This window comes from Rhinatrema bivittatum, chromosome 11 (assembly GCF_901001135.1).
Source record: "Rhinatrema bivittatum chromosome 11, aRhiBiv1.1, whole genome shotgun sequence".
Lineage (NCBI taxonomy): Eukaryota > Metazoa > Chordata > Amphibia > Gymnophiona > Rhinatrematidae > Rhinatrema > Rhinatrema bivittatum.
In genome coordinates, this window is record NC_042625.1 from 28,394,201 (window position 1) to 28,406,766 (window position 12,566).

The 12,566-nt window shown below is 43.4% G+C and overlaps 1 protein-coding gene across 2 annotated transcripts in view; it reads right to left on the reverse strand.

Annotated features, from left to right (window-relative positions):
- The window catches only part of SART3 (spliceosome associated factor 3, U4/U6 recycling protein), a 91,580-nt gene that overhangs the window by 65,813 nt on the left and 13,201 nt on the right, over positions 1–12,566 (reverse strand). For both annotated transcript variants that reach the window (XM_029619685.1, XM_029619686.1), the window contains exons 4-6: positions 11,284–11,468; positions 3,470–3,575; positions 3,153–3,277 (exon numbers count right to left, since the gene is read on the reverse strand). In XM_029619685.1, the coding sequence (XP_029475545.1) occupies positions 3,153–3,277; positions 3,470–3,575; positions 11,284–11,468 (416 nt within the window). The remainder of the gene's footprint in view (positions 1–3,152; positions 3,278–3,469; positions 3,576–11,283; positions 11,469–12,566) is intronic.

Genomic DNA, 12,566 nt, shown 5'->3' on the forward strand with positions numbered 1-12,566 from the left:
TCTCCAGCTGGTCCCTCCCTTCTAACACCCCTCTGGTCAGGACCAGCAGCATTTTACTTTAGACCCTGGACCAAAAATGGATGACAAACTGTAGGAAGAGAGGGCAGGCTGCTGATAAAGGCAAGGTTTTCCTCTTGGCTGGATTCAGCGGGTGGGGAGAGAGGAACAGTGGCAATCTCACAGTGCACACTCAATTCGCCCTTCCCTTACAGCGGGTCCCAAACCAGACTGTACAAGTGGCAGCAGCATTAGGAAGGAAAGTCAACCCAAGTTGGCAGAAACTACAGTGGTGCTGACATCTCCTCATGCAGAGCTTCCTGTTACCACAGAAACCCTTGCAAGGGCAGGACCACTACAGGGCCTGCGAGTGCTGCCACCGATGCCTGAAGGGTTCTGCCATTTCAGGCCCTTCTGACCCCAGCCAAAGGTTCTGTGTCTCCATCTGGGGTCCAGACCCCCAGAGTTTTGGAAGCCCTGCCCTAGGTGATTTCAAGTACCGCCAGCTAAGTGGAAAAAATCAGTACTCAACCATTGGAAATCTCTTATAAGGGAGACTTACAAAGTTGCAATAATTTATTGCAGGAGGGGCCAAATATCACAGAGGGGCAACCACGAGATATTTGGCCCCCTTGTATCGCGGTACAAATTTTTTTTTTTTTTTTTTAAATCGCGGCACAAGACAAAAAAAAAAAAAAACAATCCTGCCATGTTATGGGGCCTTCCCCCGTGATGGCAGTCCACCTCAGCCGGGACCTGAAAACAACAACAAAAAAATCACAGCCCACTCCCTATCCTTAAAAAAAAAAATCACCCTGGGATCTTTGGAGAGCCCTGCCCACCTCCTCATATCTACCCCACCACCACCTACCAACATAGTTCCCCCAAAATTAAAAAAAAAAGAGCTAAAGGGGTAATGAGTTCTTTTTAGGTATAAGAGAGGTGGTTGGAACCCCCCAGACTAAGAGGCTATTTTTGGGGTGGGGGATCCCTAGACACCAGGGATTGTACTTTATTTGGATGAGAGGGGAGGTCTAGAGACTAGAGAGAGGCCACTGCCACGCAGTTGGACTCTCCCCCCCCCCCCCCCCCCCCCCCCTTCGGAGGGCCAGTGTTACCTCTATAAGCAGCAGGCAGGCAGGGGTCTTCAAAGATTTTTTAAGGATTGAGGGTGACAAGATTTTTTGGGCCTCAGACCCTTTACTTTTCCCACGGGATCATCGGGGAGCCGCATTAAGCATCCTGATGCTCCCTCGGGAAAATAACTTCAGCTCCCTCAATCGCACTAAAATAAGAGAGCTGACTTTTTTTTGTAAGTCAGCTGTTCTATTACTATAGGAGTGTGTATGCATATACAGCTTTGCATGCATTAGGAAATGTTATGCATGTAAATGCATGCAAAGCATTTTTTTTTCCATAGGGGGAGGAAATCTTGCACAATATAATACCCTTATTCAATAAACATACACACGGTTAATGCGACTCCAACATTGCTCTAAGCTTCAGCGGCAATGAGGAAATGTGGAAAAAAGGATTTGCATTCACAAAAAAGCGGGGAGTAGCTTGCTTGTTACGGCGGTTACTACCCCAAACCAAATAAGTCTGATACTTCATTTTCAATCCATATCCAGCATAGCTCTCTGCTTCAACGGCAGGGGAGGAAGTTTGACACTTCACGCACATCCAGCATAGCCCTCTGCTTCAACGGCAGGGAAGCAAGACTGATACTTCACTTTCAATGCAGAGCCAGCATGGCTCTCTGCTTCAACGGCAGGGGGGAATGAAGAAAGGTGGATCTATATTCAGGCAACAACCAACAAGGACTGAATTACATAGTCTAGATAAACAGATAAGCATGGGTGTAGCTTGCATATTGCGGTGGTTAATACCCCTAACTAATTAAGCTATTTCACTTAGATCCAGTTCCAACACTGCTCTCTACATTAATGGCGGGGGTGGTAGGAAAATATAATAAAAAAGGTTACTAAGAGCCAAGAGAAACAGGTAAGTATGTGAGAGGGAAAAAAAAAATGCGAAAGCTTGCTGGCAGACTGGATGGGCCGTTTGGTCTTCTTCTGCCGTCATTTCTATGTTTAACAGTGCTGTGATGTGGCAATATCACACATTAAACAGCATTTAATGCGCGTTACATGCTGTTAATTTGCGATATTGCCTTATCGCTGCTTAGTAAATCCACCTATTACATTGTGACCACTATACAAATTTCAATAAATAGAAAAAGTTGAGATCATATGGGGATCATATGGGCCTACCAAATGACACCATATATATATATATATGGTGTATATATATATATGGTGTCATTTGGTATATATATATATATATATATATGGTGTGTATATATATATATATATGGTGTCATTTGGTATATATATATATATATATATATGGTGTATATATATATATATGGTGTAATTTGGTAGGCCCATATGATCCCCATATGATCTCAACTTTTTCTATTTATTGAAATTTGTATAGTGGTCACAATGTAATAGGTGGATTTACTAAGCAGCGATAAGGCAATATCGCAAATTAACAGCATGTAACGCGCATTAAATGCTGTTTAATGTGTGATATTGCCACATCACAGCACTGTTAAACATAGAAATGACGGCAGAAGAAGACCAAACGGCCCATCCAGTCTGCTTTCGCATTTTTTTTTTTCCCTCTCACATACTTACCTGTTTCTCTTGGCTCTTAGTAACCTTTTTTATTCTATTTTCCTACCACCCCCGCCATTAATGTAGAGAGCAGTGTTGGAACTGGATCTAAGTGAAATAGCTTAATTAGTTAGATATATATGTCACGTGAATTCACAGACATTATGACTGGACTTACGCTGCCATCTCAAGATACATGCCTTGTTTCGAATTCATGTGACCAGAAGCAGCATTTGTAAGAGCAATATACCCCCTAATGAAGAGAGATTTCGAAATACTGCCCATGTCGGATGTCTGTTGATGTGACTAGACCTATGCTGCCATTTCAAGAGAAGTAAAAAAATAAGAGACGTTTTAATTGCACCTTCAAATCCTGTTATTAATGGCAGACATTTGTACTTTGATAAAATACACTGCATTATACCTTTGAATCTTAGAGACTGTTACAATAACATATCCTTAAAAGACATTTACCAGGGCTTCTTCATAGGGTTTACACTTTTCCATCTGTTGCACTGCTTTCTTATAGAGCTGTACCACAGTCTCCGGCACTGGATCCTCTGACCAGTCTTCATATTCCACATACGTAGCTTCCATATCTATGATAAATATCTATAATCATTCCTGCTGTTACTTCAAAAAACAATACCCTCTTGTTGCAGTATTCTGAAGTGAATAATGCTACTTTTTGTATCAATTAAAAATGTCCCATCAGTTCCTGTTGTTTTTACATTTTTAGTAGAAACCTTTCACATGCCTTATCTTCACAGCCTTTGGCGACTAGTTCTTACCTAGGAGTGGGATGCCCAGCTGGCGTCGAAATAACAAGTGGATTTTCTCCAGTTGCCCACTCAGTGCCTGCTGCTGCTCTGCAGACGGAATGCATCCAGGTGAAGGCTAGGAAGACAGACCAGAGAAAAGAGCCATTACAAACCTCCACTCTGTGCCCGAAGATGTGTTTCACAATATAGTAATTGGAGATCTAAGCTGCAGGTACACAACACCAATACCAAGTCGAAACTTTCTTCAAAAGGGTAACTCCTTCAGACAGACTGTTCAAAAGGGTCTTGAGTATGGAATCTCAGAAAGCAAACAAATCAAAACATCTGCAGCAACAATATCTGCCAAATGTGCAAGAGAACAAAGAAATCAAATCTCCATAATAAACGAGGTTGCTGATTGGGTGGTTTTGGTTTATCCCTTCAGCTCTGAGTTTTACACCTAAAGCGCAAAGTGAAGCTAGGACAACATCAAGGAGGAGAATTGTGCAACAGAACTACAAAACGGGATTTTTTTTTTAATGCAACCGCGCCCATGTACTTTATACAGAGGTTGGTGTCAACCATAATCGCCTTCCGGAATGGTCTCAGTGGACAAAACATACTACAGGTTTTTTTCCCCTGTTTTGTGTCTAATACATAGGCCCCAGTGTGCTTTCAAATTTACAAACTAAAGGAAAATTGGTTCTTACCTGCTATTTTTCGATCCTGTAATACCACAGATCAGACCAGACAAGTGGTTTTGCATCCCTATCAGCAGATGGAGTCAGAGAGCCAAACTTTGAGGCACTGTTGCATAACAGAGTGCCATCTGCAGTCCTCCAGTATTAACCTGTACCCAAGCCAAGATAAATCTTAAAACCCCTCGCAAGGGTGAATAGGTTCAAAGGGTTGGAAACCCCCAAAACTGCAGACTTTACTCATCCACAAACAAAATTTTAAAAAACCATTGGAACACTGCAGATCCTACGCAAAAAATAACCAATGAGGGGCCATGGAGGAAACATGTACAGCAGAATTCCCGTCAGCCAAGGGCATACCAGAGCATCGAGACCCACCGAGCTGACCTCCTTTCATAGACTGAAAAATCTCTCCGTCTTTGAGTTGACTCGTGTTGCCATAAGATCCAGCTGAACGCTCCACCTGGCGCAGATGTAATTCCAAGCTTCGTGGAACAACTCCCATTCCCCTGGATCCAGCTGTTGTCTGCTGAGGAAATCCGCCTGCACATAGTCTACCCCAACTACATGCGATGCTGCTAGGCCTACGCCACCACTGTCACGTTTGTCTGAGAACACACGAACCATAAGAACATGCCATACTGGGTCAGACCAAGGGTCCATCAAGCCCATCATCCTGTTTCCAACAGTGGCCAATCCAGGCCATAAGAACCTGGCAAGTACCCAAAAACTAAGTCTATTCCATGTTACCATTGCTAATAATAGCAGTGGCTATTTTCTAAGTCAACTTAATTAATAGCAGGTAATGCTCTGACCAGGGGTAGGAAAACTTCCAGGGCTCGTTGGACCGTCCTTGTCTCTAGACAATTAATGGACCAGGACTTTTCCCCTGGTAGCCAAAGACCTGGGCTGACTGACCCAAACATACTGCCCCCCAACCTGATAGAATGGCATCCGTGAAAAACATCACCTAGTCCGGAGGCTCCAGATCTATCTCTTTCTCCAAATTGTGACAATACAACCACCACGAGAGACTGGACCTGGATTCTCGTAGAAGGAGCAAGGGAAGATGGTACTCCTCAGGCAATGGACTCTACCTGGACAACAGTGCACATTGCAGAGATCTTATGTGCGCAAATGACCAGGGAATCAAATCCAACGTGGAAGTCATGAACCCTAGAACTTACAAATAGTCCCACACTGTCAGAACAGTCAACCGAAGACAACACTTCACCTGGGATTGCAATTTCACCACCCAGTCCGCTGCCAGGAAGACCCTGCCTTTCTGAGTGTCAAAGTGGGTCCCCCCCAGATATACCAAGGATTGGGTTGGTTCCAAGTGACTCTTTGGCACATTTATGACCCAACCCAGCGACAGCAAGGTTTTCATAACTCTCTGAAGAGACCTCTCGCATTCCTCCTTTGACTTTGCCCAAATTTCTAATTTATTTAATTTATTTAGATTTTTATATTCTGCTTTTCACACTTTTTTCAGCACTTCAAAGTGGATTACATTCAGATACTGTAGCAAATGTACCAAAATTCCTTCCTTGCGAAGGGCCACTGCCATCACTAGCAGCACTTTGGTGAATGTGTGTGGCGCTGTAGCCAGATCAAAAGGAAGGGCCCAGAACTGAAAATGTTGACCCAACACCATGAAACGAAGAAACGTCTGATGCTCCTTCCAAATAGGAATGTGCAGGTACGACTTCTTCAGGTCCAGGGAAGCCAGGAACTCTCCTTTGCGAACTGCCGCCATTACAGTGCGCAGCGTCTCTATGCGAAAACGCGGAACCCAAAGGGACTGGTGTACTTTCTGTAAATCAAGTTTGGGGCAAAATGTGCCTTTCTTGGGAACCACAAAGTAAATGGAATATCTTCTCTGCCCTCGCTCCGCAAATGGGACAGGGACTATGGCCTTTAGGTCAAGCAACCTCTGCAGTGTCCCCCACGCTGCCTCTCGTTTGTTGAGAGAAACAACATGGGACTCCACAAAGGCCTCCCTTAGCAGGCATGAAAATTCTAGAGTGTAGCCCTTTCTTACCACCTGCAGAACCCATTGGTCTGAGGTAATCCTTTCCCACTCCTCGTAAAAGCTGGACAATGTGCCTCCTACAGCTTCTACGCAGGAGTGGGGAACTCTGGCTTCGTTGCGCCGCATTTCCGGTTCCGATGACCTGACCAGCCCCATCTCTGGCCGACCTGCGGGCTCCACAAAAGGACTGCTGGCGCCCACCGCCCTGCTTCGCAGAGGCGCCAGAAGAGGTCTTGCCGGACTGAAACCTGCGTTAATCCCAAAACCGGGCACGAGCTGGAAACACCTTCTTACTGGGCCTCTTGTCCTCCAGCAATCTGTTTCCCTTCAACTCCCCCTTCACCAACTGATCCAAATCCTCCTCGAATAGAAGCTTCCCCTTGAAAGGGAGGTTACAGAGCTGGGACTTGGACGACAAATCTGCCAACCTATGGTGCAACCACAGAAGCCTACAGGCCGCCACTGCTGAATCCATGCTCCGAGCTGACGAACACACTAAATCATATAGCGCATCTGCCACATAAGCAACCCCAGCCTCCAGGCGGACCACCGCAAGGAACTGCGTCTCCTGATGCCTCACGATCCGGAGCTTTCTGCACCCAACACAAACAGGCCCTCTGCATCAAACAGCCACTCGAAGACCAAACAGGGATACCTCAAACATCCATTTTAGCTGAATCTCCCGCTTGCGGTCCTGCACATCCTTCAACGTGGCAGCCCTCGCCACAGAGATTGTCATCTTCTTGTTAACTGCCGATACTGCCGCATCCACCTTTGGTACCTTTAGGAAATCCAGAGTCTCTTCCATCAAGGGGTAAAGCTTAGCCATTGCTATGCCCACCTTCAGACCTGCATCATGGAAGTCCCACTCCCGGTTTACCAACTTCTGGATCATCTTTGGTAAAAGAAAAGCACTTGTCAGCACTCTCAGCCCTTCCAGGACCGGGTTAACTCCCTCATTGTCCAACTCCTCAGGTGACCTTCATACCTAATTCCTCCAAAACCTGGGGAATAAGCCGCCACAGCTCCTCTCGCTTGAACAAGTGCACCACCCTCAGGATGTCTCCTTCAGATACCGGAAACTCATCCGGGTCAGGGTCATCTTTGGTGCCATCAGCCACATCAGGGGTCGGCCGCACATCCGGATCTGCCCTGTGCTGATCGAGAAGGTCCTCCTGTGGCTCATCCGAATCCTCACTATCCCTGGAAAACCAATCCCACATCCGCTCGACATAACCCCAGGCGCCGCAAGACATCTCCAGACCCCTCTGAGGCCACCATGGACTTCTTACCTATGAGGCATAGTGGCCGAAAAAAATTGGCCCGAACTGCAGGAACACGAAATTTCCCGCGGCGAGCAGATAACGAAGGCCGAAACAAAAGGTTTGGCCGAATCACATCTCTAATAATTATGAACTAGAATATGTATTCTCTATGTAATATATAATCGCATTGTTTATTGTAAACCGATACGATGTGCATCGGTATATAAAAAGCTCCTAAATAAATAAATAATGTTGTTGAATTTGAAGAGTGAACAAAGCATATGATCTTTGACCATGAAAATGACCCCTAATAATTTAAACCGTTGTGATCTTCTTTTGCAACGACAGTACATAAAACACCTAAATAAATAATATACTTTTTTTTTTTTTTTTTTAAATCTTTTATTTATTTATTTTAAACAAAAACTTAATTAACTGACCTTTCCTGACAGGACCAGTGGTATCAGAGAGGGAAGCCTCGGAGGGTCGAGGGAGCCAGTCCCCTGGCTAAAAGGATCCTCTAGTACGAGGCGGACGAAGCCCAGCTAGGGGTATCCAACTCCCTCCCCCACCCCCGGTACCCGGCTCCACCTAAGGGATGGCCCTCGAAGGCGCCTAACACCTCCTCAGGGAGCTTCCACCGTCCTCTTCTGACTTAACACCTAACTTTTTATTTTATTTTAACTAGACTGCAGGTTTGCTCCTCTACCATCTGCTGGAGACAGAGAAATACTGAGGGACTGCAGGTGGCACTCTTGGTTATGTAGCAGTGCCTCAAAGTTTTATTCTCTGACTCCATCTGCTGGTAGGGATGCAAAACCACTTCTCTGGACTGATCTAGGAATGTTCAGAAAATATTTCTACCATGCTACTAAGAGGAAGGCAGAGGAAGGGCAGGGCCCACAGGGGCCATGGCCTCCCCAAAATTCAGGCCGCCTGCAGCAAGAACTGCTCCTCCCTGCTCTTCTACATTTCCGTTGGGCTCCCTACTTACCGAGAATATCTAGAAGCTTGTATTGTTTGACGTTTTATGAGGAATGGTTCTGTTTTTCCATTGTTGCACTGCAAAAAGAGCCTGGCTTATTCCGGTTTTGGTTCAGTTTTTGTCTGTATGTTTCTATTTGTACTTTATGGTCTCTTTATTCTGTATTTGGTAAGGGTCTGTCTGTGCTCTGCATGAGTGACCGAAGTGAGATACTCTGCTGTGTAGTTTTTGTGTAGCAATTTATAGCAACTTAACTTGTTCTGTTTTCCTAATAGGATGTTTATTGGTGTTTTAAGGCCTGGAGTAATATTTGCAGTATTGCATTTTCCTGGGTAGGGTTCTTCCTGGTTGACTGCTAGTAGTTAGTGTTGTTTTGGTATGGGAGGTTTAGTATACTGTAATTTTAGTTCAGTTTACTTATGGCTTTGTGAGGGCCAAGCACCATTTTACAATAGGCCAGATACCATATGGGTTCCAAGTTCTTTTCCTTGTTGACACTACAGCAGTGTATGTAAATATAATATAAATGTTGCAAGACTGTACTTTGTCCTTTTTCATGTAAAATCTATTATAAATGCATAATTATTAATTGTGTCTGTTTGGGGGAGGGAGGGGCAGCACAAGGCTGTAAGATTCACCTAGGGTGCCTAATACCAATACATTGACTCTGAGGGAGTTCAGCACACACAAGCTCTCACCCTCTCCCACTTCCTCAGGGGGCAAATGCTGGGATGACATATCAAGGTGAGCGTAGATGTTCATTTTTGGGCGAGTGGTGCCCAAACAATTAGGACTGTTTTGTTATCTGTAGGCTACATTTTCTGGTACTCAATCTCTCTCTCCCTCTATAGTACAGAATAGTCATTTAATACTGACGCGTCTATTAGTAATGCTGTTTTTCTCAGGGGCAGGCCATCCCTGCCCGCAAGTAGAAAGAAGGCCATAGTGGTTTTCTATCATCAAGATTTTATTGGTAGGTCTGGGAAAGAATAATTCTATTCTATGGATTTATGCAAAGAATGTACATAAGAATGACATTAAGTGTAAACAAAGTAAGAAACTGGCAGTGAGGGTGGAGCTAGGGGCGGAGCTTGATTGCCCCAACTCCCCCCCCCCCAAACCAAAAAAGATGTTCCACTGCTCTTGGCAGAACACACAAAGGACTCCCTCTTCAAAGAATTTTGTCAAACACACAGAATGGGAGAAACCATTTTGGAAAGGGAGACCCATGACTTATTTATTTGCTTTTTTTTATACCGACATTCAACTCAAAATATCACATTGGTTTACATTGAAACAAATTGTCAACAAATATTATTGAAGACCTAATACAGTATAATAGTTCAAAAACAGCATGTGGAATAAGAAACAAACAAACAAAAAAAACAAACTAATAATTATCAATAGATTAATATAGAACTATATAAAATAATAACCTATCATTATCAAACCAAAATTCAGTATCTCATCAAGAATAAAAGGAACAAACCGTATATAAGGGGATGAAATCTATCGAGTTTATTGGGGGAAAGCTTTGATAAAAAGCCATGTTTTAAGGTTTTTTCTAAAGGTTCAGTCCTTAGTGGCGATGGTAGTGAGTTCCATAGAGTAGGACCAATTATAGAGGGGGCCCGATTTATAGTAGCTGTTTTGAGCATTTTTTTGCTGTAGGGAATAGAGAGTGTCTGTAGAACGAAGATTTCTAGTAGAAATACAATGATATAGTGGTTTTTGTAACCAAGATGAGTCATCATTGTACAATGCTTTATGAATAAGCATAAATATCTTATATTGTGATCTAAAAGCGATGGGAAGCCAATGTAATTGGCGCAGAATTGGAGAGATGTGTTCAAATTTTCTGCAATTTGATAGGGATCTAGCGGCAGCATTTTGAAGCAGTTGAAGCGGTTTAATTGTGGAAGCAGGCAATCCTATAAAAATGGAGTTGCAATAGTCCAATTTTGCAAAAATTAAGGCTTGTAGTACTGTTCTAAAGTCAGGAGGATTTAGTTACGGTTTCAATCTTCTTAGAACTTGAAGTTTATAAAAACCTTCTTTAATTAGATTTTTTATGTGAGCTTTGAAATTAAGTTCTTTATCTAAGGTAATTCCAAGGTCCTTAAATGTCGTGGATATTCTATAATTAGAGAGTACTGATGGATCTATAGGTGGTGGCGATAACTTTTTGGAGAGAAGAAGAAACTCTGTTTTGTTATGATTGAGTGAAAGTGCCATTTGAGATAAGATATTATTGATATCATAAAGATATAGTTCCCATTGTGATAATGTACTGTGGATGTTATCTTTGATGGGTAACAAAATTTGGACATCATCCGCATAAAGGAAATATGAGAGTCCTAATTTATTTAGATAGTGACATAATGGAAGCATGTAAATGTTGAAAAGGGTGGGAGAAAGGGATGAACCTTGAGGGACACCTAGTGGGAGAGGAGAGAGATCCGAAGTATTGTTATTGTACGATACTTTGAAGGAGTGATTAGATAGAAAAGACTGAAACCATTTCAGAACATTACCATTTATACCAATCTCAATTAATCTATGGAGAAGTAACTTATGGTCGACTGAGTCAAATGCAGCAGAGATGTCTAAAAGAATCAAGATAAAAGAGATTCCCTTATCGAAACCATGATGAATATTATCCACCAGAGTAGCTAAAAGTGTTTCAGTGCTATGTCCTTTTTTGAAGCCATGTTGGGCCGGAAGTAGAGTATTATTATTTTCTAAGAATTCAGTAAGTTGTACATTAACTATTTTTTCTATCATTTTACTAAGGAAAGGTAAAATGGAAATGGGTCTGCAATTATTAGCGACCACTGCAGCTTTCCAAATGTGAATCCTACCTGTAGTGTGGACAAGATTGCATTTTCAAACTCTCGGTAGGCTTCCCACATTGTTGCTCCTTTGGTGACATGTAACCCAACTGCAGTCAGGGCTCTTTCAAACACCATGCGCACCTTTTCGATGCCCCGCTCTTGCCCCATCCCGCCAATGGAATATTGAGCGTACTCTAGCCAGATTTCGGGACCTAAAAGCCAAATAGTCATTGGTTTCATGAATGTAAGAATAAGTTTGATATTCCATAACACACGTGAGATTTGTGCTTTTCTTCCAAATGAGGATTTCAGATCCTCTCTTACAAGTTTCCAAAAAAAAAAAAAAGGACAGACAAGCATGCTTGCAATAATCCTGGCACCAGTAAATGGAGAAATTACTACTTAGCTGATAATTTTGTTTTCCTTAGGGTAGACAGATGGATTTAGGACCAGTGGGTTTATGCTCCCCTGCCAGCAAATGGAGACAGAGCAAGCTGACGTCACCAGTATATTTACTCCTGCAGTGACCCCAGCCTGCCAGTATTCTCTTCAAAAGCAACTGTGGACAGACTAGCAAAAAACTTGATTAAAAACAGGCAACCATTACTGTAATCAAGCAAGGATCATAGCTATCTCCATCTAGGGAGTGGATGAACACTTACCAGTAATCCCCTGAAATATGTAACCCCACAGGAGAACCACTGACACAATCATTCGGCAGCTGAGGGCTGTGAGCAGAGTCCATCTGTCTACACTAAGGAAAACAAAATTATCAGGTAAGTAGTAATTTCTCCATTTCCTAGCGTGTAGACAGGTGGACTCAGGACCAGTGGGGTGTACCAAAGCAACTCCCGAGTAGGGTGGGAAGCTGCCCGCGGTCCAGTCAGCACCGCACGTGCAAAGGCTGCGTCCTCCCGGGCCTGCATATACAGACAATAAAACCCAAAAAAAGTATGTAGGACCACGTCACAGCTAGGTAAATGTCAATGGGAGACAACTATCTTATTTCTGCCCATGACACTGCCTGAACCCTAATGGAATGAGCCTTAACCTGAGTAGACAACGGCTTTTCAGCATCTACATACGTGACTGTGAGAACCTCCTTAATCCAGCGAGCTATAATAGCCGCGAAACTGGTTCGCTCTGCTTCCTTCCACCATGAAGGACAAACAGGTGATCTGTCTTTCGAAACAATTCAGAAACCTCCAGATACCGCATGACAAGTCTCTTGTCAGGAGGCGATACTCCTCCGCGTCCTTGACCTTATCCAGGGATGGATATGGACTGATTCAAATGAAATTCTGAGATCA